Below are 25,432 nucleotides of genomic sequence, written 5' to 3' on the forward strand. Positions count from 1 at the left end.
AATTTAGCATATTCCGTGTAGCAACCGTACGAGGAGGAAAATAATACCACATAACCACCACATTTTTCCAAATACAAGAACCTTTATATATCATTCTCTTTTCCCCTTATTATACCAGCTTCCTACTCCTCCGCCTAACCCCTCTCTCCTCTTCTTTCTTCTCCTTGATGCCCTTTGTCTCCCTTGTTTCTTGCCAATTTTGCGAGCCAAAATTTGTGATCGTTAAATAACAAGAATGTCTGCCTCTGTTGAAACGCTTTCTCCATCCAAGCACAGCGCTAGAGTTAGTCCTTTCAATGAGAATGATGACCAAAGCAGGATGAAGAAGGGCATAAAAAATGAGCAGATCAAGCAAGAAGAAGCAGAGGAGAATGGAAGCAAAAGTGACGTTGATATTGATGAGCGAGAGAATGATGATCTTTCATTAAAATGTAATAAAGCATTACAAGTTTCTTCCTCGATGCCGCTAGAGAAGGACAAGGTTTAACTCATTCAACTCTTCATCCTAAATCTCTCCCTCTATTGTTCTCCAAATTCTTTGGTTGTTTTGATTATTTGACGTAAGAAAATTTTTCTGATTGCTTCAAATGAATCTTCTGTTATTGAAGAATAATGGGAGACATCTGCAGTCGTGGAAAGAACATCATCTTGCACAGATAAACATTCGTGGAGGTATTTCATCCACATATTTTCATCCTTACAATATTTACTCATGTATTATCAGGATTCATTCTGCAATCTCAATAACATCCGGATTCCTTTTACCATAAGCAATTACATTGGTGGCAATCTTGCAACCTGAGGAAAATCTCAAAGTCTACAGTTACAGTGCACCTATGTGTATCTTGAAAGTTTGGTTAAACAACTAATATGATGGGCTCAATTTACTGTGTTAATTGCAACGTATAGTGTAAAGTTTAATAATCATAGCAATCATGTATTTTTTTTTTCATCTAGTCATTTACTTGAGTTTTAAGGAAGCATTGATGCTATATTGAGGTTACTTTTACGTGCATAAACTACAATTGTTGAGAAACTTATCACCTCCAGTTTCAACCAGATACAACAGTAAGTCGAGTTCCAGAGGTGGAAATAAAAAGCATTTCGATCATGTGCCGGGGCCGGCCAGAAATTGTCTTGTCAGAGCCATTTGCTTCAAGTCCTAAGGCCTTGCTCTTCATCCTAAAAGAAGGAAGCCGATACCGCCTCAGATTCAACTTCATTGTTTCTAACAAGATTGTTACTGGCCTTAGATATGTAAATACTCTATGGAAAGCCGGAATGAGAGGTATAACAAATCTTCATCCTAAGAGGATTGATTAAAATTCCTCAAAGTGTTCATAATGTTATTGTGCTAATCAGTCTACAAATACTTCTTCTTGCAGTTGACAAGTCTGAAGTTTGTTTAGGATCATTCAGCCCAAAAGAAGAGCCTTATTCCTATGAATTAGAAGAAGATACAGCACCTTCCGGTATCTTTGTAAGGGGCTTGTATTGTGCAAGAACCAAGGTAATTCAATTTATGTATGGACTCAGAAACCTTTAATGAGACCCGGGAGAATTACATGCAAGCATGCTCTAGATTATTTTCTTATATAACTGGGATGCGAAATTCGAACACTGTACATTTATTGTTCATGTCAACATCCTCTTCGGTCTAAGGGTGTGTTTGATAAAATTGAAGTCTGAAATCTGAAATTTGAATCCATTAAATTATTGAATTGTTAAGTATTAAATCTAATACATTTGAGTGCATATTACATTCAATGATAAGTGAATAAGTTATCACTTAATTTTCGGAGCAAGTTTTGCCTAGAAAATTCAGTACCTATTAATTAATTCAGATATTCAATTTTGGTTATCTAACGGTCTGAATATGTTAAAGTCTGAATTTATTAAGTTTAAGTGCTGAATTGTCTTATCAAACAGGACCTAAATGAGATGGCAGTTGTTTCAGGCATTTATTGTTCATGTCAATATCCTTTCCGGTCTAAATGAGGTGCCTCTTGTTTCAGGTTATTGATGATCATCAGAATTGCTATTTGGATATCAAATACTACTTCGAAATTCAGAAGACTTGGCCCTCAGATTCTTGAGGTTATCTGCTCTTGCACGTATGATGTGCTTCATGGTAAAGAACAAAATCAACCCCAGATGATTAGTTGACTTGCACGAGGCCTGTTTCTTCCAATTTTGGAAGATACCATTGTCCTCTACGAGAATGGTCAATAAAGATGCAATCCACATTCTGAATGAAGGATGAAGGACCATCAAGCTCTGGCTAACATGTAATAAAATTCATGACATGATATTGCTTTTCATTAGCAAGATAATCCAATTTTAGTAGAATACTACCATAAGATCCCGAGATCAATAGTTTTTTCCCTCCTGCAGAATCATTCTGCCATGTATATAATTTACCCTTCTTCAACTCAATCGCAAGGAAATGCTACACTGGAGAGATTTTTTGTTTTTATTTTCGTTAATAAAAGACCATTAATCTTGGAGAAAGAAAACAGGAGAATGTGATAAGCAGGGAACAATCTGTCCTACAACCAGAATCAAAGTTTATTTGGATACTGATCACCTGCAGAAAGATCAATTGCTTCTGTCTATGATCACTATAGCTAATCAAGCGGCAAGCTTCCACTGGATCTAAACTGCTTTATGCTGAAACTGGCATGACCAAACTGAGAGGACTAAGACATGACTTGATGGATCTCTGTTTGCAGTGTTCCTGTCACACAGAGACACCGAACCCAGGATCCATCAGCCGGATTCATTAGAACATATTCCTTTCCTGTGAAACTTTACTCCCAAGCGTCACAAAGGCAAGGTATCTTGACAGTAACTTACAAAAGGTGACTAAAAACTCAAACATTACATTACAGTTCTGGTCCACAGCAATAAGAACGTTAATATCAAGATCTTAAATAAAATAATGAGCAACTCTTGCACCAAATACTTCAAAACTAAGATGTTCTTGGAATTTAGTACACCTTTAGCTCCAAGCTATCCGAAATCTGGTCTCGCCCTTCAGGTCTAATAACTCCAGCCCTCCCCTTCTTTGAAACAAAAGAGCTTATACTTGAATATGCAAGAAAAATATGAATATCGTCGGTTGGGCAACACGCACTCAATAAGTAGCATTTTTGTCCATTATCGGTTCATGCAAATGACACATGCATGTGTAGCAATTTTGGAAACTTTATAAACTCGCATGTAATTCCTGCAGATCATGAGAGAGAAGACTATTTACCGCTCATAATTAAGCACAAAATAGTAGATATTAGTCACTTTTCTTCGTAAAGAATAGAGAACATGGATGCTACAGGATGATCAAGTAAACCGACTCAGAAATTGTTTTTTTTTTAAGAGGTTGTACAGATTACAATACTTGAAGATAGAAATTGTCACGGTGAAAGCATAAGAAGTACCATGTACTATCACTCGGTCATTTCACATCCCTGACTATGGAAACTAGCTCAATGACAGGGTAAATCTTAGAATAAGACAGCGAGGAATAAAAGAACAGAGCCCACCAATGACTAAGATTTGTGAGTCTGAACTAGCTGTCCTTTGGAGCAGCCATCAACTGAAGCCTTTCCTCTGGCTCGTGATTTGCCCTAGACGACCTCTCCTCCCTTAGCAGAGACTGTAAGTCACTACCATTTGCCAAACTGTTGAATTCAACTGCTTTGGAAGGCAAAGTGGGGTAACGACGTTGGCAGAATGTCATCAATCTTTTAATAGACTGCAAATACTTGCGTGTTGTTTCATCATTCATGATATGGGCCACACTATTGGTATAAATTTTCTCACGAGCTGAACGTTCATGAATACCAACCATAGTAACACCAATAGGCCAGGGTGCATTACCAATGGCCAATTTAATGTAGTGATCCATTGCAGCTAGATAGTCTCGCATCATGCAACAGTCAACAACCAGCATCAATGCTTGTTTTATATCATCAGGAAGAACCTATATCCATAAATGTTTGATGATCACAATATAGTAAAAGTGCAGTCATCAAGGAATATTGAAAGAACATAGAACATTTTTAGCTAATTTTCACCCGATGGATTGGAAATTTCCAGTAACAATTACTCCATATACAGACTGCAATGCCATCCCTCTGGATAGAGGGATTACATACACATTAGTAAGGCTAGCATTTATCAAATAAAATCATAAACAATATACATGGTCATGCCAAACTAAATTTTAAAATACTAATACAGGGACGTGCTGTATACTTTCTGTTTCACCAACCTTATCCCCTTCCCCACCAGCCAAAACAAGAACAGTCATGCAAGAATTTCTGAGAAAGAAATAAGGACAAAACAAGAATTTAATGCATGAAAACAGCAGCCCAGAAAGGCAAACGGCTAGAATGGGAAACTAAAAAGGCAGAGGCTCTGAAGAGATTGATCTAGCACTATAACATTCAATATGTTCAAAAGTGCAGCTGGCCTATTGCACCCACACTGAGTTTCTCTGCTTTTAAGAAAACCTGTTGATCATTCTCAACTGAGTCCTGTTAATCAAAATTTGACATGTTAATTACTAGTCACAACATAAGTGATAACAGACCTTTGTCTTTTACAGACAATGGCAGATATATTGTTTTTCTACATCATTTACTCTTACAATGGATTTGAATTTTCAGTCAGTATGGTAAGCACTAGAGGCAGGTAAGTGACTAATCGAATCAAGCCCATGAAGTAAACAATCATCAGCAACTAATAACTACTAAGCACGTTCTAAGACATCTTTGTCAAGATGGTTGGAAAAGCTTGCCATCAAAGAACTAGTTAGTTTATTATGCATCTTAAGTTATCCATCATATAAAACACAAAGACAACCAAAAGAAATCTCCACAGAATAACAAAACATATCAGCCTCTCTTGGCTCCATACAAGAGTGCTCAAGGCAGTTGTCTCTTAATGTAAGCCGACTGGGGTTTGTTAATATTAAAGAGTGTATCCTTCCAATGGTTTAATCAAGCAAACAATAGAAGACGAAAAGGCACAAAACGTAGGTTCCAAACATAACAACACCTGCAAAGCTTCAACTACAAAATACACAATATAATTACTCCAATGAACAAATTGAACAAATATTGACAGTGTAAAGGAAGAAAAGCATCAAACTCACCTTTTTTCTGCAAAACTTGAACAACGGATTCAAGTACCTAGCACACTGCTTAAAAGTAGCAACCATTGACTTGCCCTTGGCCGTCCTCTTCTCTGCCTCGCCCATCTCATCAAGCTCCTGGTTCCATTCATTCAGCAACTTCTTGAAAAACACCAAAATCTTATCCTCCTCGCACAATTCCTCAAAATTTGTCTTCATTCTCTTCAAATCCTTGTCATGATCTGCACCAGAGGACGCCTCATCCCCACTCAAATCGTCATCTCCTCCTCCCCCTTCCTTGTCCTCATTCGCATCCTGAGTCGCCTTCCTCTTCCTATCACTCAGAATTCCATTCCTCTGCCGCTTCTTCAACTCGACAATATCACGCAAGAAGTCATTTGTCTGCCCATCCGTCATATCAGTATCATCAACTTCAAATAATCCTGCTTTCAGCACAAATCTTAACCGATCAAGCCGCGCCTCATCATCCTCACCAAAGAGAGTCACGGGTTGCTTGAGAAAACGAAGGCGGCGGATAACCTCTTGCCTCGGGAGATTGAGCTCGTCTATTTTTTGCTCGTCAGTTAAGGCTTTAGAGGATTCAGGGATCTCGGATTTTGTGTCACGGTTTGAGGATGAGCTGTTGGATTTGGAGCCCTCATTTTGCTCCTTCTGCTGCTTCTGACGGAGGGCTTTAGCTTCTGCTTCGCGCTTCTCTTCCTCTCGGAGTTTCTGCAGCCGTTTTTGTTCTATTTCTGATCTCTTAAAGAACTTTTTCCCGCCTGTTTCTTCAGCTAAACTCTGGCGCTTTTTCAGTAACTCCTGCTTCAGTATGTCCATTAATTACCCCCCAAACCAAATGCTTTTAGGCTGCTTTTGATATCATGAAAATGGCATTGAATTAGAACACAATACCCAACCAAAATTTTTTATTTCCTTCTGTTATTGACAACACAAATATAGATAAAAAAAACATTCTTGGTAACAAATATGGAATTGAATCTATAAACCCATTAGCAGTCTCTCCATTGATGAAAAAGGTATCCATAAACAGTTTAGTTCACAAGTATCAAAGTGACAATCATGGTTCAAAAGAGCGGCCGAGTCGGCCGAGTCAACCCGTATCGACTCATGAACGGAGGCTTACACCATGATTTTAAGAGGCTTTTAGGGTATAAAATTTTTAAAAATACTCCATAATTAAAAAAATAAAAACTTACCCGTGTCCAATTGATGAGAAATTGTACAGGAAGACAGAAATAACAGATCAATCTTTAACCCAAAATTCTCTGTTTGGAGACTCTTTCACTAAACAGCAAGTGGGTGGCAGAGATTCAAGAGAAGGAGAAGGAAAAATAAAAGGGCGAGGCGAAGAAGACGAGGAGGCTTTCATATACTAATATTATATGCAGGCGTGGCGGTGAAATTTGGAGAGGAAAGGGAGGAAAGAAGAATGAAAGGCGGACTCGGGGAAGGAGATGGCTACGGAGGAAAAGAAGCAATCGCCCCTTTTATAGAAATATCACCTGGCGCCTTTAAACTTTGGAAAATCTCATTTGGCTCCTGGATATTTTTTTTTCTAACTTTTACAACCCACTTCAAAATATAATAGTGTTTTTTTTTTTGAAAAAAAAGAGAGAATATAATCTCATTGTAAATTTACCCTTTTCTTGTAGACTTTTAATTGTCACAGCACATTAATTTTATTTCTTAATTTTGATAAACTTGGTCGATGTGGTTCTTTAATTGAAATTAAAAAATTGATAATAGAGTTGAAAGAACTTTTAGTAGTTTTTATTTAATCAGTTTGGACAAGAAATATTAAGATATTTAAAATTCTAAATAAATTATAATAATCATAAAAATAACTTATTTTTTATAATAATAATAATAACTTTTGTACCAACTTGAGAACACCACAAACAAGTTTATATATACCTAATTTTTAGTATTTTTTTAGTGAAAATTATGAACAACAGATATTTCGCATGTTTATCAGAAAAATAATTTCTTCTCTAACAAAAAACATAAAAAATTTTTTAATCAGTTGATAATATTAGATTAGCACTTTGATTAGAAAAAACGACATAATAACTCAATAAAGAAGGAGAAAACCCCTTACTTGGAAATTGTCGTTGCATGATCAAATTTGGGGATTAGGGTTTACTTTATGATAATCGATGTACAATTTCCTTGTGAACCGAGTGACTTTCGAGGAACTGAGATCGGTCGCCAATAAATCGCCGATTTCAACAAGTGTGGCTAGGAATTCAATTTTGGCTTCGGATTCTCCTCTATTCTATTTCCTTTGGTAGATTCTTGTTGATGTGTCAGTTAAGTTGTGTCGTTTTGATAAATAGTGTATCAAGATGTTGTCGTTTTGGTTAGTAATTGTAAATACGCGTGACAGTCGAATGTGTTAGTTGGTTTGCCACGTCACATCGATAGTATTCTATCCATTTCTTGAATCCACGAAGAGTGTTTTCAAATTTATCACTTTCTCTTGGACATTTCAATCCATTTCTTGAAATAATTTGTGGACGTTATCGTATTTGAACTTCATTAAGTTTCTCTTTAAAAAATAGAGCGCATTTTAATTGCTATTTTCTGGAGTTTTGATTAAAAAAAGTATTATAGCAATTTAATGTATGTAAAAAAAAAAGTGTTTAGATCTAGAGATATCAAAATGGATAATTCGAACAAGTTTAGGCGAGTCATAATTGAACAATGAATATAATTAAATCAACTCATTTATGTCTATTTAAATAAATGAACATAAATAAGCCAAGTAACAAACCCTCCAACTTCTTTCTACTGCTCCTCTTTTTCAACTTCTCTCTACTGCTCCTTTTCTTTCCTGACGAATCTCCCTCCCATAGGTTATGTTTTTGTTATTTTCCTAATAAAATCTCTCCCAAATTTTCTTAATGAGAGATCTCTGTTTCTTTTAGGGTTTCTAGTGAAAATTTTTGTTCTCCTAGGAATTCTTAGTGAGATTTTATGCTATTTTCCCTTGTTTTGTTGTTTAAATTTGAATTTATTTCAAATTTGGTTGCCAGATATGAATTTATTTCAGATTTGGGTCACCATCGGCAGATCTCATTATCTTTATTGGAACTTATAACCATTGATTAGCAGATCTGATGATTGCAACATGCACAAAGTGAAGGAATAATGATTTATTCAACAAGAAAATGATTTTAAATTGATGATACTTTTTAGATCTGTTTTTAATTTTTCAAGTCTTTTTATCTACTATTAGAGCAACTATGTATGTCAATCGTGTTGGATGATTTCTAGTCGTTAATGAAATATGTTTTGTTATCAAAGAATAAACATATAAATGAACACAAATGGATACTCATTTATGCTCATTTAATAGATAGATATGAGTATACTCAATTATCCATTTATAAATCACTTAGAATTCTAGTTATTTTTTTTATTTCTTCGAATGTTGTTTTACAAGAAATAATATTTAATTGTTACTAGATTGATAAAAATTCAAATTTATTTACTTAACACTCACTAAAAATTGAATTTAAATGTATAATTATTTTTAAACAGGTATAAATGAACTAGTCGAATCAACCCACTACCCACCAATTAAATGTATTTAATTGAGTACCCATTTGAACCAATTAAAAATAAATGGACGGATTTAGATGAATTATTAGTGAGCGAATATGGGCAAATCAACATAATTAGATTGTGATTGACACCTTTAATTAGATCTAATCATGACTAGCAAAAGTGGCATCCAGCAGATCTAAATTATGGCTATCAAGTAAAGCAACATGTGTAACCAGAAATTAGCTTCCAACCTCAAGCTTCAAGCTCAAAGACTACAACAATTAACTGAAAGAAAACAATTCGATAACCATAATACAATAGACATTAAAGCACGAAACTATCAGCAGCTATGCTTAATCCGACTGCACAACACTCAAACCAAGACAATCTTATTAATAAACTCCATTTCATTTGTTAAGTAAACTTACAGCAATACCACGTAGATTAGGACTGTCAATGAGATCAAACTGACCCAAAGTCCACCCATTCAATCAGAAAAAAGTTCACTGAATCTAAGTTTTAATTGGGTCGGACAGAGCTTAAATCTAAATATTAAACTCAAACTAAATGTGAACCAAAATTGGACCATAGTAGATTCAAATTCAATTAAAGCTCGATCCATATATGAGTATAATTAAATATGTAATATATATAATTTCTATAATTTAAAATTATACATATTACAACATCAAATGCTAATAAAATGCTAATAATTTATATATAAATTTGTATTAATAATAATTATAAAATATAGATTATATATAATTATGTATTTAATTATAAGTTTGGGTCAAGCCTGATTTAAACTCAAATCTCATATAATAGAGTGAGATAAGCTTGAAACTTTGTAAAAATTCAAATAATTTGTGAGCCAAGTTTAGACTTGCTAAAACCCAACTCAAAAAATCCAATTGACACCATAGATACTTACATTCTACTAGTAGTCTTCTCCCTCAAAAGTTAGGAATTATTTACTATTGTTACTAATATCGGTAGACAAGTAGGGAGAAGACAACCCAGTGCTCAAGAGTATTCTACAATTAGACGGTAATCGAGTCGAGCTCAAATAGTATTATACTTGAACTCCATATCTAATAGTTTTATATTTGAGCTCAAACTTGTATACGTTTAACACTATTGGAGCTCTTGCTCGAGCTAGATCAAACATGGATATGAAAACTCGAGATCAACTTGCTTAACTTTGTGAAAGCTCAAACTCGATTCATTTGAGCTCATCATCCTACATGTTTTCAAAATGGGATAATTTGGTAGCCTACTCTGAGATTTATTCTAATATCACTTAACATTTTTGAAATTCTTAAAACCTCACTTACCTCTCTTATCAGCTTGACAATGTTAGATATCCCTATCAATGATCACAAATTGATGACATTACCTGTGCATCTTAATAATTATTTAACCAAAGATCCAAACTAAAAGCGAATTTTTAATCCAAAAAATATAAACAAAATTAACCAAATGGCCATCCAATATTAGTCCATATTTTTCTATACACAAGTGGTGGTAAGGCAGCAAAGGCAGTGTTTAATTCAAATTTAGTAACGTCAACCACTTCATAGGATTTTGGTACGTAACTTATGCCTAGAAAATTTTGCAAAACAGATTTGAGTAAGTCAAGCAATGTTTTTAGGAATTATGTATTAATACATGATGTAGTTCAAGTTGTATTTTAAATTAAAATTTTTTACATGCGATTTGCATGTAAAGCCTACTTATAGGAAAAAAATTTATAAATAGGCCAGCATTAAAAAGATTAATCAAAAAATGATCTCATGACCAAATATCAAAACATTACCTATGCAGTTTTTTTTTTTTCCCCTATGAAAAGAATATAGTCAATTGCTAGATATTTTCAGTTTTACATTTTCGTCTTATTTTAATTTTTATTGTTGATGTAAGTTTCATAAATAGGATAACATAAGGTTAATATTGGAAGAAAAGTTTCGTCTCTCTTGCTTTTCCCCAAAAGGGGCTAAAATTTACAAAAAAAAAATATGTCAATTTAAGGGAGAAGTGAGATTTTAAAAACTCTAAGGATGCTAAGTGATATTATGAGAAACCTCAAGGAAGGTTTTTGAAATTATCCCTATCAAAATTTTCAAATAGGTTTTCTTTAAAGTGGGCACCCGGTTTCCCTTTTTTTTGGCAAAGTAAACTTTTATTTATTTGTTTGTTTTTTCGTGAGAGTGTAAACAATATGGGGGTGAATAATAATTTTAGAGTTTTTGTAGAGGACTTTTGTTTTTTTTTTTTTAAAACAGCTCTCATCTTGTCTGTGTCAGGAGCCAGAGGCAAAAAGCCTTTGAAGTAGCCTGAATATTTCTCTGTTAGCCTTAGCAGTAAACTGTTGAATGCCTTCGTATTGTACCCATCAAGGCATTAACCGAAGAGTCAATGTCCATTTGTGCCAAAAATTAAATAAAGGGTCAGTGTTTATTGGACATTCATTAAAAGATATATTTTATGTATTAAATTTTTAAAAAATGTAAGACTAATTGAGAAAAATGTGTAAATATAAGGGAGATTAATAATTTTTTGTATGCTTGTATACACTAGTTCGGATGGAATTTAGGCGAGTTGCATGTTGATTAGAAAAACCCTTAAATAAATACACATTGAGTCAAGATTAAACGACTAAGAAAAAAAAGAAAAGAAAAAGAAAGGAGGGGCAAAGCACAATACTTGCGATCCTCGATGACATGTTTTCTATGTCAATTCAATGACACCTATAACATTGTATTAAGAATCCTGTTATCATTTACACTTTAATTTTTTAATAATTCAACTTGATTTAATTTAAAACAAATTTTCTCTGCCTCTAAAACTTTGAATCAAAATTAACTAATCGGTCTAATTCATATACCAATAGCTTTTGCGTGGCAGATTATTAAGCACAAAGCATTCACACTAAAGTGACTTCACGGTCGACAGCAGTCTATTTTTCTCTGGAAGTAGTGGGAATCAGGTGGCCTTTGTTCTACCTCAAAAACTTTAGTGTTTGCTAGCTAGTGAACTCTTTTCAACTGCCAATTTCCAACGTCCAACAATTTCTCACACACTCACACACATAACGCGCATTCACACACACAATGGCCGGCACAAGTTCTTCCGCATTTATCACGTCCAAGCTAGAATTTCCAGTTCCCTATTTTCACGGACTTACAAAGAGACTTCCACCTTTGACCCCTTTTAATAACAGAAGCCATGACTGCTTTTGCAATCATAATAAGTTCTTGATTTCTCCCATAACTTCAGAATTTAGAATTTCAAAATCTAGTGGGCTGGTTTTATGTTCACTTGTGGATGTGGACTCGTCAATAGATGACGCAGCTAAAGCGATTACTCCTCAAGTTGAAGTTAAGACCAGGTAACTTTTATATAATCTACAGATTCTGCTCTTCTACTTCTTGAGACTTAATTGTTTCTTATTAAAAGAAGCTTAAAATATTGTTGGATGTTCATATGATTTTTTTGGTACCTCTAAACATCTATCAGCTTTTGGCATGGTGAAGATTTTGCAATGTCCAGGGCTGGACTGCTGCTAGTTGTACCTTATCCAAGAGCACATTGGCTAGTTTCAATCTTTAATCATCTTGCAAAAATAGTGCAACAAATAATGGGATAAACGACATTGGCTATTGGATAAGGGTATTTGTGCTGCAGAAAAGTAAAAGGAATTTTAATTTGATGAGAAAGCAAAAAAGTTGAAGGTGATTGGCTGCTAGACTGTATGTGAAACATGACAGCTGATGCAACTTTAGGTAATGAAGTTATATAAAAATCTGCTGGTTGTGGTACATATTCTTGCCTTGCAATTAACTGTTTATAATAATTTTGCAAAACCAAATACTATGACCCATTCTATTTAGGAGAATAGACAAATTTTTAGGCAAAGCTGAGAATGAAGTAGAACATTCAGTTTAAGGCAAGGAATACTTGTTAAGTATGTTATTTGTGTTATTTTGAAAGCTATGACCTGTTATGTTAATTGGAGTAAATCTATCGTTTTGTGGATTCTGTTTGTTTGATACTTTTGCTCTTGCCTTGTAGTATATGGAACTGGAGAGGTTATTCTATTCGCTACCAATATGCTGGAAGCAGTGGACCGGCACTTGTTTTAGTTCATGGTTTTGGAGCAAACAGGTCTACATCGATCAAATTTTTGCTTCTCGTCAACTATTTGATATAGGTATTAACTGCAAAAACAGGTCTACATCGATCACATTTTTCCTTCCCATCAACTATTTGATATAGGTTTTAACTGCAAAACTGCATATCAACCAGGACAATTTCTGCATTTTCCCTGGGTTTGTTTATCGAAATTTATAGTATACTCTATTAACTCTTTAGAGGTTTTAGGATATAGGTCTCTTTTTGCCATTAACTTGAGGAAATCTTTAATCGATGCAAAGCTGCACCTATACATGAAGTTTAGAAAAGATATTGGAGTGATCCTGTGGTTCTTTTATTCACTTTTTGGTTTAAGGTGAGAAATCTGGGTAAATAACTTAAGGGGCAAAAAGAAAGGAACTTCTTGATTTTCAGCATAATGCAAGATATATTAATGGACCAAGTAATTGATTACCATGGGAATTTTGTCCAGAAACTGAAGTCTGAGTTTTAGCTAAGAGTAACTTGGATATACTGAACTGGCAGAATGGTTCTTCTAGATTTTCTTTTAGAAACTGTTATGGAAATTTTCAACATACTGTTTGGAGTTGAAAACCAGTGCACAAGGCTCCTATTGCTGGAGGGGGTGGAAAGGTCCAGGTGCATGCATATTTAGTCTTACAACCAAAGGGCTTTCTTTTTGTGTATTAGATCTTTGACCTTCTCAAGCACTTTTAAGAAGGCTAATGTGGTCGGCGTTTTAGAAGGGGCCAGTAAAATGTAAAAAACTTTGGAACAAAGTGCTTGTAATACCAGTAAAAAGTGCTTGTAACTACTAGGGGGCAATATATTCTCAAAGATCTACTATAGAATCAAAATGCTGTTACCAAGCAACCAGGAATAACAGAACATACCAGAAAATATAATAAGAGGAAAAGTGAAAACAGAAAAATCTTATGTTCATTTAAGATAAGTCACATCAAAATCTTTTACAAAATGCACCGATTTGAAAACTGCAGTCTTCTTCTCTAATGTACTGATGTCTCCTCCTTATCTCACCAATGAGATTACAAAAATTAAAATTTGTTCTCCGGTAAAAGCAATCTGGTACCGCCATCTTCATCAGGGAAATTTTTGTAAAACAGTCCATTTCATTGACCGTATAAAGAGAACTACAGCTCATTTTCTTCTACATGACACTTGTTATGTCTTATGGAGATAAAGTATCCAATGCCTTGTGGCTATTACTTTGCACCAGTAGAGATAATCTGTTCCTGTTGTCTTTAAGGTTTTTTAATAACACTTGCAGACAATTTGGAACAGCCTGAGTTTTAAGAATAAAATTGGGAACTAATTGCAGCTTAACTTTAAAGTTTAATCCACCTTCAATTCTTTCATTTTGTCTAAACTCTTTGTCGATCATTGAAAAATTACCACCTGATCTGGGTACTGTACCACCATTTTTCCTTAACAGTGACCATTGGAGGAAAAATTTGCCAGTTCTTGCACAGTCACACAGGGTATTTTCTGTTGATCTCATTGGTTATGGTTATTCAGACAAACCAAACCCATGTGAACTTCAGGAGCATAATTTTTATACATTCGAGACTTGGGGGAGCCAGCTAAATGACTTCTGTATTGATGTTGTCAAGGATGAAGCGTTCTTCATCTGCAATTCAATTGGAGGTGATACTTCAACAAGTTATTTTCTTTCAAAAGTTAATGCCTGCATGTTTTCATTGCTACAAAATGTGAATCCACTATCTATTACTGCAATACAGAGAAGCTGTAATATTCTGAAGATGTTCAGCTTTAGGCAGTGTGCTGTAACATCTTCATTGCTTTGTTCTTTAAGTGAACTCTATCTTTAGTACAGTAGTAGTTTCTAAAGCCAAATTGCATTTATAGTAGTGCAGAAAACATATGATTATCTAAATATAGCACCAATATTAATCTGTTGGTTGCCAGTAATTGTCAAATGTAAATTTTGAGAAGAGGCATTTTTAAACATATAAAGTTGTCAGCTCACTGACTTTTGAACTCCAATGTTTGAATCTTCTTCTTGTGCAATAGTAGTCATAGTAGTATATCTCACCTAGGAATTTGTAGTTATGATAAAATGGTTTGAAGTCTTTAAGCCCTGCAATGACCTATAAGGTATTGCAGGATATTTGATTTACACCCATGAAAAAATGAACTATTGAACGATATCATATTAAAGCTTTATTTTGTAAAGAAGGCTCTCTTACAGTGATATGGGTAGGAACTTCTCGGCCTAGTTCTTATACTTCCTTCTAAACAGATAGCAAAACAGTCTGAATGTTATAGCTGCTCAACTTCTTAAGTAGAAAGTGAGATGATGACATTTCTGTTCTTCTAATAGACAAGAAATTCTGGCATCTCTCCATAAAATTCATGCTGGGGTAGAGGGTCCAAGAATTAAAAGAACATATCTTAGGTGGTCATAATATGGTCTTAGACACGCAAACAATTTTGTTTGATAATATTATGGTTGAGTAATTCAACTTGTCTTATTCAAGAATGTTTAAACTGAAATTTCTGGCCATTGATGATCCTGCTCCTGTACTTTCGAGCAGAACTGATGTGCCTTTCTAAAATTAATGTTCCATTGTGGGGAGCCCTGGACTCTTTTAAGTCAGTTATGTTGAAAGTGATCTGATGCATTTATTGTGTAGGAGTTGTTGGACTTCAGGCTGCAGTTACTCAGCCACAACTCTGCAGAGGGATTGTTCTTTTAAACATATCACTCAGGATGCTTCACATAAAGAAGCAGCCTTGGTATGGAAAGCCTCTAATCAAGTCATTTCAGAATTTGCTGAGGTAACCTCTATGAACTTATCTTGTAAACTTTTCCTTTATCGGTTCTACATATTTATTTTGACATTTAACTATTACAATTGTTCATTCGTCATTTTCAGAAACACTGCTCTTGGAAAGTTCTTTTTCAAATCTGTTGCCACATCTGAGGCAGTGAAAAGTATACTTTGCCAGGTAAATAAGTTAAAGATGCATCCTGTTCATCATCATCTATTGGTCTATAGGAGCTGGAAGAAAAAGAAGAAAAATCTACACAAAGCAAAAAGCCCATTGAATGAAATTTATAATAGTTTTCATCTTTAGTTTATGAGAGTGGCTGATGTTTGCGGGAAACCTCATGGTAAATTCCAAGGGACCATTACAATATTGGATGAAATTATCCAAACTTTCTAGGATTAGATGTATTGGTTGAAATTGATTCTCTGTACTCTATAACCAAGAAAACCTGCAGGCTGTAGGTCCTCATTCCAGTTCTTATTGCAACTGTGAGTTTTAGAAATTTTATAATTATATGAGAGACAGAAGCCAATATTTTCAACATTGCTTGGCTTATTTGATGCTTAACACTACAGCAACTGGTTTAATGATTTTAGAACTTAATCAGTTGCTGATCTATGTAAGTAGAAATGAAAAAGTTCCATAAATCGCATCAAAATACTATTTTGACATATAATGTACATGGAATTCTTGGAATCTGGTTTTGCATGTCTGCTAATCCATGACTCATGCATATAAATATAATGTCAAACTGTTAATTTTAGTATTTGCAATGATGCAGTTATTAAACGTGTTGACAAAACTTGAGGAGGATATATTGTTAATGTTGGTTATCTTTGCACTTTGCATGGCTCGGAGGCATTAACAAATTAAGGTTTCAGATGGGTTGAAATATTATTTATTTGCATCTTCTTTTCCATTTGACTGAGATAGATCATTGGTTCAAGGAAAATTGCATAGGTCATTACATATCATATAGTCAGTGTACTTGGACAACTGTGTCCTTATTACTAATTCTGCATTTTATGAATTACGAGTTATGCTCTTTTTCTTTCTCCTTCTTGTATGAAGAGAAGTTCTCATGATGACATAAGGATCTCTCAATTCCACAAATTTGTTTGTTTGGTGTAGTTTTAATTTGTCTCACTTGTCATGACAAGTTGGAAAAGGATTTCTGATCTTTATGTGCTTCGAGCCATTGATTCTAATGGGAAGCCATGTTTTCATCTGTTCTATGTACTTTCACATGTCAGCCTGTCTCTGTAGTTAAAGAGAAAAAAGGCGACAAGGATCCCCAAAGTTATACTTTTTGTATTTAGATGAATGATTGGCAGTGAAATTCAAACTTTGACATCAAAACATAAAATGTTTGAAGTGTACTTTGAAAAGTGTAGGGATTCAAACCATTATTGAGGAAAGCTCTACAGAAATGGCTGCAGTTGTAAAATTTTCACCTTCTGAAAATTTCTTAGGGAATTAGCAGGTTCCTTCTAGTTGCTTCGAGTCATCAGTGTTTGAAGCTAAAGTTTCATGTTCTTTCAATTTTCAGCTGTATTTGATATATAAAGGGCTAATAACTTAATTCTAATACCTTACTATGGTTATGAGCTCATAAGAAATTATTTGACATGATTAAGTCAAGAATCACATCATCATACAGTGCAACTAATGTTCTTTGTATCAGTGTTATCATGATACATCACAGGTAACAGATGAATTAGTAGACATCATCCTTCGCCCAGGGCTTGAACCAGGTGCTGCTGATGTGTTTCTCGAGTTCATTTGTTATTCTGGAGGGCCACTTCCTGAGGAACTACTCCCCCAAGTGAAGGTAAAGACAATGAATTCTTTACCAATCAATTTTTGCTATTTGTTTGCTTCTGTTTACTGACATCCAATGCTCCGCACGGCTTCCTTATAGTGTCCTGTATTGGTAGCATGGGGTGACAAAGATCCATGGGAACCACTTGAGCTTGGACGAGCCTATGAAAAATTTGACTCTGTGGAAGATTTTGTTGTTCTGCCTGATGTTGGCCACTGTCCTCAAGATGAGGCTCCCCACCTTGTCAACCCCCTCATTGAGTCGTTTGTTGCTCGTCATTCAGTGCCTAAAGGTAACATTTCCCATGAGGCTTCCTGATGTGCTGCAAGGTCTATTCTCAAAACCCTGGTGCCACTAAAGGTTCTGCTGATGCTCCAAGCCATTTTCCATTCAATATATTATGCCATGAACATTCTTTGAATTATGATTCATGTGAGATTCTTTCAACAATTAGTGGTGAAATCTAGATATTTACTTGCAAACAAAAACCAAAAAATTCACCACCAGTCTGTTACAGATTAACAGTAGCTTAATGAAACTAAGCAAAACTTGTAAAAAACTTTTCCTTGATTACCATCAAAGATTGCATTGTAATTCATCTGAAACAAAAAGATTAGCTTTAAAGAGGAATTGACCAGAGGGAGATGTTTTGGTCCTGATGTTTCCAAAGTTTGTGATTTTAAGCAGATTTAAAACAATTATCAAAAATGGAACAATGACTAATAGTCAATGTCAAATTGCGATTAGTCAACAAGTTTGACTTTGCACTTTTGGTCTCTAATATTTTGATTTTGAATCATTATATTTTTTAACTTTTGAATAATGATATTAAGAGTTTTAGCATGAATTGAGATATAAATTAGAATGAAATAGTATTAAATGGGTAATAAGAACTCTAATTAAACATCTTTTTCTTCTTTTCTTTTATTTTTATTGCATTTATTTATGCTAATAATATATCATATGTGTCTTTCTTTTGCATAGTTAGTCTCATATTTAATATGGTATACATATGTTATTGTTTCTCATTATTAGTTAAAACACTTTATATTGGCACAACATGATCATAGCCTAAATATCATATCTTTGTAAGATGAGTTATAATTGGATATTAATATACCAATAATAAATAAAACATAGACTAGTACAAGAAAAGGGGAATTCTAGTTTTATAATCTAAATTTATTATAGTTACTACAAAAATTGTTGCACATCTTGTGTATGTAAGTTTCAAATTCTTGTAGTTAGCCATTGTATATGTAAAAACTAGTGAATGAAAGTATCAATTTGAAGTAATTTTAGGAATTCTTAAAAGAAAAACTATCTTTTACTTTTTGTTATCTTTCCTACCAATTGAAAATTAACGCTCCAATATCTGTGTGCCTTGATAATCATTTAATGGTACATATGATGTGTATGAAATGTCAACTTCATTTCAAATACAATTTATAACCTATTAAAATGCCAAAGAATGATCAACTTAATTTACAAAAAGTATATATATTCCTTATATTTTAAAGGGATATTAATTAAGTTTTTTAATTATCATTAATAATAAAAATAGTAAAAATCATTGTCAATTAATTATTTGAGACTAACTATGCAAAAGAAAAGAAACATATGATATATTATTAGCATAAATAAATGAAATAAAAATAAAAAGAGAAAAAGAAGTTTAATTATAATTATTACTATTCATTTAATACCATTTCATTCTAATTTACCTCTCAATTCACGCTAAAATCCTTAATATCACTATTTAAAAATTAGAAAAATATAATGATTCAAAATCAAAACACTGGAAACTAAAAATACAAAGCCAAAATTGTTGACTAACGGCAATTTGATGTTGGCTATTAGTCATTGTTCCATTTTTGTTAATTGTCCTAAATCTGCTTAAACTTTGGAGACTAGATTTATTTTGGCCAAAATATTGGGGACCAATCACAAACTTGGGGGACTAGTTTATTTTAATTGAAATATTGGGGACCAATTAAGCACACAGACCAAATATTAGCTATTCAAACTACAATTTCTCCCATTAACTCGATGAACAAGTTGCAAATACAGTCGCATCACACTCTCACCCAGAGGAATTTGGTCGGTTAAAACCAGTCTGTCAGTCCCTGGTCCTCAGGAACTGCTTCTTTACAAAGAAAAGTAGCGTGCTTTTCTCTTCTTCCCATTGTTCTTATAGACAAAAGTAGGATTCATCATGTAGAATACACAGATAAGCTAACAGCTCTACGACACAAGACAATAAGTCACCACCATCTCTTCAATATATATACACACGGAAGAACTAGGGTTCCTGAGAGAAGTCTAACAGCGCAAACTTTACATGCAAACCAATTTTACCACCTTCAGTCACCAGCTTAGCAGCTGTTACCAACCAATGCCCTGGAAAATCATAAGGGCCCCGTGCAACCTCCGACGTGTCTACAAATTTGAGCAACTTTGTAGAGCGGACGGGCACAGGAGGACCATCAGGATATACACCTGAGTTCAGAACAGCTGGAAGCTGTTTTGGTGCATCGTTCGCCGCCCGCTGTGTAAATGTAAAAGTCGTGCTCAGATTTGTGAGAAAATTCGACTTTCGAGAAGCTTCTGGTGCAACTGCCCACTCTGTCTTTCGGATAAAGCAGTTCGGTATGTGAGTGTAAAGCAAGCGAAGGTGAAGAACAGTTCTTGGCCAATTTCCTTTGCTGATAAGTTGTGCACCTGTTACTATAAAAACACCACTTGATTCTCCATTTATCCATCCTGGATCATGCTTTACAACAGAGGAGCACACATTTGAAAACCTCTTCCATCTGACTGGTTCTAAGAATTGCAGACTAGATTCATAGTCATCCGAACCTCGCCACTGACAAGGCTTGGTTATGCTAGCGTCAGCTGAAGCAGATGCCATAATGTTGGGGAGACTTGAAAGATGCTGCACATGTATTGCCAATCGGTTGCATTGTTTACCTTCTAGATAAAGCCGCAAGCCAATAACTGGTTTTTTACTGCTGGAAACCTGGAGATCCAAAGGAGCAAAACATCAGTGACTTCACTTTACGAAGTCCAAAGAGGTATGCTTAGCACAATAAGACGGCTAAATGTTGTATACATGTAATCAAAATAGCAAGACATAACTGATTCAAATGACAGCAAAGCTTCACTTAATTAGATAAATTCTGGTGACGTCCTTACATGTTCTTTGTGACCCACAAGAAAAGCTGGAAACTGGTAAGACCTGAGTTCTTGTTAAGAAAATGACAAATACTGTGCAGCTAACTGCAAATTCTTGAGACTATTTAGTTGTCTCTCTAAAGGTAAAATACTCCTCCAACCTCATTTATTCTAAATAAGGGTTTTAACAGTCTGCTAAACGTCACAGACAAAATATTATCTGGGCATTAAACTTTTAAACCGTGGACCAATAAATTCCTAGAGTTCACTTCTTCTTTGATCCCCATTGTCAAGCATGTATGTCCTCAAATTTCTCTGAAATGCAAACAATAATCAGATCAACAAACACTGCACCTCAAAATAAGCTAATAGCTAAGAAAAGCTTAAGCTAAACTTCTAGACATTAGCAGTGTAGCACCTCCGTTTGTGGGGAAAGTGTGAAGGCTTATAATCGATAAAGAACCTCACTCGTATAGGGCATGGGCATCACCTTTGCACTTTATCCATGATCATCAATATTTGTAACACTTTTCTACAACATAGAAGTGACCTAGTGATACTCATGCTTTAGTTGGTCATAAAGGCCTCCCTTCCAGTACTAATGTATACTGTGTCAGTAATCCAACAGGCAACATGAAATGAATGTTCAAACAAGTCCTTGGCCCATCACAGTAAAAAATCGACCAAACATATCAAACTTCAAACCACAAACTTGAAGTTCTGGACAGTAAAGAACCGCGAGCTACCAGAATTCAAACAAAAAAATTGACATAAACCTTCTTTATGAAGATAGCCTGTGTACTTTGTCCAAATTCAACATTATACAATCTGTATCTCCCTCAGGAGTAGGTTTGATGGCTTTTTAGTTATGAGTCTCAGGCCCTCTCATGCTAAGTAATCCAACCTCATGTTGACATCGACCCTGATTACAGAGTCTAGCACTTTAAGACCTGTAATGCTTTAACTGTGTATCTGCCATCTCTTCAAGTGACAATGATTTTATTCTCAATTTTTTTTTCATTTTCTTTTGGACCTAGAACAAAAGGGTTGCTGGGGTGTTTTGGATGTATAGCCAATCAAGAGAGTACTAGCAGGATCAGGGCCATAAGTAAAACTCTTATTAGTAAGTTTATAGTAATGTATTATTCCCCCACTCCCTAGAGATTTAAATATGTCAAAGACAACTTCTCCACTGACTCATCCTGAGATGGGTTGACAATCCATTTCTTCTACCAACTTCTTTTCTCCCATTGCAAGTATATTTAGTTTGATCATATCCTTCTAATTGACATGGGTTGCAATAGCACAGCGCAAAAAAAATCCAAAAATTAAACCCTAAATTGAGATTTAAATCATAAAAATCAGACGACTTCAATTTTAGTTAACAAGTACACCAGACAGAGACCTTTGGACATTAGATGATGGTTCTGACCTACTTGCCACGTTATGCACTAACAAGAAAACAAGTTCTTATACATCATTAGCTACTAGCTACTGAAAAAATCCTCTTGTAACATGAAATAAGATTCATTTTGCTCTTTCCTATTGTGGCTACTCTTAACTATGAGAGAGAGAGAGAGAGAGAGCTGGTACCTGACTGGAGCTAACATGAAGCTTCGGACCTAAGAAACTAAACTGCAATTTTGGGCAAGAAGCTTTTCGTATCTGATGTCTCAAAGGAAGCTCACAGTAAAGAGGTGACCACTGCCTGGGAACTTGAAATTCCAAGAAGTATTGTAGATCGTCCAAAGCAGGCTTGTCTGGAATGTGAAATTTCCAGTTTGAAACTTCAAGAAACAGTCAAATTTATCACCAAAAACCAAGAAGTAAATCAAACCACAGACACTTACATCGTAGATACAAATTTATCGCATGACTAAGATAGCCACTTCCTGGAATTCCAGTAAGTAAAGAAGTAATAGGCACAAGTTTGAAAAGTGTGGCCTCTGGGTTGATGGCCACCGTCTGAAGCCACTTGGAGTGGCTTTGGGCAAACACATCTCCTCCCCTTTTTGACCATATAAGTGTGAGCCCCTGTTCAACACTACTATGTGAAAATCAGAGTGACAGAAATGATTGAGAATTACATTTTCATGTAACTTACATCCTTGCTTGACGCTTCGGTAATGCTTGTAAATTGCATGGTATGTGACTGCAACATGCGGTTAAATACCTCAGGGATCTGCAAAACCAACAAGGTGGGTCAAATTGCAATGTTAACTCAATGTCAGAAGACAAATCAAGGGATGGATTTACAAACTTACCTTCTTTTTCCCATCCTTTGTCTTCCGCTCCTGTAGAGGATTCATTCCATCAGAAAACAGTATATCTCCGAGATCCTCCAAACACCCTTTAAGTTCAGAAGGAGGAATGGTTGAGGATGGTTTCTGCTTTACACAAATTACATCCTGGCCTCCAACAGCCATCCCTACCACTATATGCGTTCCATAAGTTTGAATGAACCTGCCTAAGGAAACATCATTAGAATCTCCAAGTAATATTAACATTACATCACAATGTAGAAACAAGTCCATATTTTGATATGAACAGCAAGAAGTATTCCATAAACAGAGAAGAAGTTAAAAAAAAAAAGGAGAGAGAGAGAGAGACAGGGAGAGACAGAAAAAACCAAAGCCCAAAAACAAACAAGAAAGGGAAGACTCCACATCTCACTAACAACCTAAATTTCCGCAAGCCAGCTGAACGAACACAGTTTCTATATATCAAAAAAGACATCAAACACTGAAGGAATAAATTTTACCCATCAAATAAAGCATCTGAAACCAACAAAACAATAGGATGACCAAAGCGCATAGCCTCTTTTGTCAACCTGCTTTAATCTTGCATTAATGAACATGTACAGAGACTTCCAGAGGAGAATGCGTAATATCATACTAGTTCATCGAACAAGATTTGGGATATGGGCTTTCTTGATTATATGCTTTTTAATCTTATAACACAGAAAGGCAACATAATGAGTTAAAAATATACCTAGAGAGTTTGGCAGGATCCCAATGAGATGGCACAGCTTTTTTTACTTTCTCCTGGAGCACCAATGGAGATGCTGTGAGGTGAAGATAGTACAATGAGATGAAATAACCATCAAAAGCAAGATGTTTAACATCTGCAGCATCATTCATCCATGCTCCACTTAAATCAAATAATGCATTCAAATATCCTGATGGAACTTTCCCCTGTACGGATGACTTCTGATTCAGCAACTCCGACATCTGCAACAATAATAGCAATTACACCATGCTAAGCTAGTGATTCCCAAACTCACATAATTTTTTAGGATTAATATTTCATCGGCATAATTTGTTAGGATTAATATTCTTATTCTGTCAGGAACATTGTCTTATACCAACAGGTCTAGTACACGCTACATATGCAAAAGAAAAAATAAAATAAAATAAAATTTGAATAGAGTTTATGTATCATTATTTTACACTCTAGAAAACATTAATCCGATCAATTAACACAAGTATTACAAAATTAACAACCGAATTTCATATTATACTGTCAATATAATTACAAAATTTCTTATATCATGAGTAACATTTTCTTATGGTTACTGAATTTGTAATTAATAACGGAATTACAAAATTTCTTGTAACGTCAGTGCCATTTTCTTTTACTAGCAGGTCTGAATACAAAAATTCTTATGTATCTTTAACTGAATTACAAAATTTCTTATATAGTTAGTAATATTTCCTTACATTAGTAGGTTTTGATACAGGTGAAAAATAAAATAAAACTTCAATACAGTTTCCGTATCATTAACTAAATTGCAAAATTACTTATACTGCCAGTAACATTTTCTTATATTAGCAGGTTTGGATGCACAAGAAAAAAAAATTAAAATTTGTTAATCCTATAGTTACAAAACTAATATCTGAATTTAATATTTCACCTGATTAAATTCGAGGACGTCGGACTTAAATCGAGTATGCTCTCCTTTATCACATCTTATACTCTCGGACACATTCGGAACCACCACGCCGGCGCCGTTACTTCCGCTGCCGCCGCCGCCACTGACCGGAATTACCATATCCCGTTTATTCTCCTCATCCAGAACAACCAATCTACTATCAGGACACCTTTTCACATACTTGAGTCTGGAATCACTGGCGAAATCGAACCCGCAACCTAAGGCTTCAATGGCTCTTATTTCAATAGGCTTCCACTCGTAGTCTCCGCTGACCTCGAACATTCTTGCTGAAGTTCCGGCAGGCACTACGACGCCGTTTTCAATGCCAAAACGACGTAGTTTTCCCGGGTATGAACTGACGGCTAAAGCCTGACAAGGTATGACCGAAATAGTGAAATGGGAAGGGAATCGAAAAGGAATTAGTACTAATAATGAAGGACGGTTGACTTTTGACCCGTACTGACTTGTCAATCAAACCACCCAGTTTGGTCAGATAGATCATAGGCGTGTATTTTTGGGATACGGGGCGGGAACGGTCATCAGATTGACCGTTCCCAAGCGGTCTCCTCACAAGCAGAAAGGAATGGCAAGAAATGAACCACGTCAGCAGCCTTTAGCAGACTTCCAAAACGACGTCGTTTCAATATAAATGAAGGGAAAAAAAATAGATGACGGTGTTGACCGTAACGGACCGTCAGCACCAATGGCAAGCAAAGTCCCGCCTAAAATGAAACGTTCCCCAAGAAGAGCCCCACTTACACTCCCTCCCAAATGAAGCGGTTGCTGAAATTAACAAATGTAAAAAAATAGGGCAAGATTGGAGTGGAGG

The 25,432-nt window shown here is 35.1% G+C and overlaps 4 protein-coding genes across 5 annotated transcripts; 2 read left to right on the top strand and 2 right to left on the bottom strand.

Moving 5' to 3' along the window:
• Nucleotides 1–33: 33 nt before the first annotated feature.
• Nucleotides 34–2,461, top strand: LOC113735279 (rho GDP-dissociation inhibitor 1). The gene is made up of 5 exons (XM_027262305.2): nt 34–481; nt 609–672; nt 1,061–1,288; nt 1,386–1,510; nt 2,016–2,461. Exons 1-5 carry the CDS (start codon nt 236–238, stop codon nt 2,094–2,096), a joined length of 744 nt encoding a protein of 247 aa, XP_027118106.2. The 5' UTR covers nt 34–235; the 3' UTR covers nt 2,097–2,461.
• An 807-nt stretch (nt 2,462–3,268) lies between these two features.
• On the bottom strand, nt 3,269–6,661 carry LOC113734667 (uncharacterized). Of its 2 annotated transcripts, none has more exons than XM_027261298.2 (3): nt 6,358–6,661; nt 5,159–6,010; nt 3,269–3,982 (listed from the first exon to the last, which is right to left on the bottom strand). In XM_027261298.2, the coding sequence occupies exons 2-3, from the start codon at nt 5,975–5,977 to the stop codon at nt 3,569–3,571; spliced, it is 1,233 nt and encodes a 410-aa protein (XP_027117099.2). In that variant the 5' UTR covers nt 5,978–6,010; nt 6,358–6,661; the 3' UTR covers nt 3,269–3,568. The 2 variants fall into 2 exon arrangements, with proteins under 2 accessions (XP_027117099.2, XP_027117098.2); XM_027261297.2 differs by having other exon boundaries at nt 5,159–6,007; nt 6,358–6,660.
• Nucleotides 6,662–11,664: 5,003 nt separating this feature from the next.
• On the top strand, nt 11,665–20,675 carry LOC113734668 (uncharacterized). The gene is made up of 7 exons (XM_027261299.2): nt 11,665–12,098; nt 12,782–12,874; nt 14,316–14,527; nt 15,538–15,682; nt 15,781–15,853; nt 17,361–17,507; nt 17,598–20,675. The coding sequence occupies exons 1-7, from the start codon at nt 11,821–11,823 to the stop codon at nt 17,814–17,816; spliced, it is 1,167 nt and encodes a 388-aa protein (XP_027117100.1). The 5' UTR covers nt 11,665–11,820; the 3' UTR covers nt 17,817–20,675.
• On the bottom strand, nt 19,512–25,186 carry LOC113734669 (MACPF domain-containing protein At1g14780-like). The gene is made up of 7 exons (XM_027261300.2): nt 24,586–25,186; nt 23,664–23,902; nt 22,937–23,135; nt 22,777–22,854; nt 22,523–22,706; nt 22,266–22,432; nt 19,512–20,517 (listed from the first exon to the last, which is right to left on the bottom strand). Exons 1-7 carry the CDS (start codon nt 24,883–24,885, stop codon nt 19,801–19,803), a joined length of 1,884 nt encoding a protein of 627 aa, XP_027117101.1. The 5' UTR covers nt 24,886–25,186; the 3' UTR covers nt 19,512–19,800.
• Nucleotides 25,187–25,432: the final 246 nt, after the last annotated feature.

This window comes from Coffea arabica, chromosome 3e (genome assembly GCF_036785885.1).
Source record: "Coffea arabica cultivar ET-39 chromosome 3e, Coffea Arabica ET-39 HiFi, whole genome shotgun sequence".
Lineage (NCBI taxonomy): Eukaryota > Viridiplantae > Streptophyta > Magnoliopsida > Gentianales > Rubiaceae > Coffea > Coffea arabica.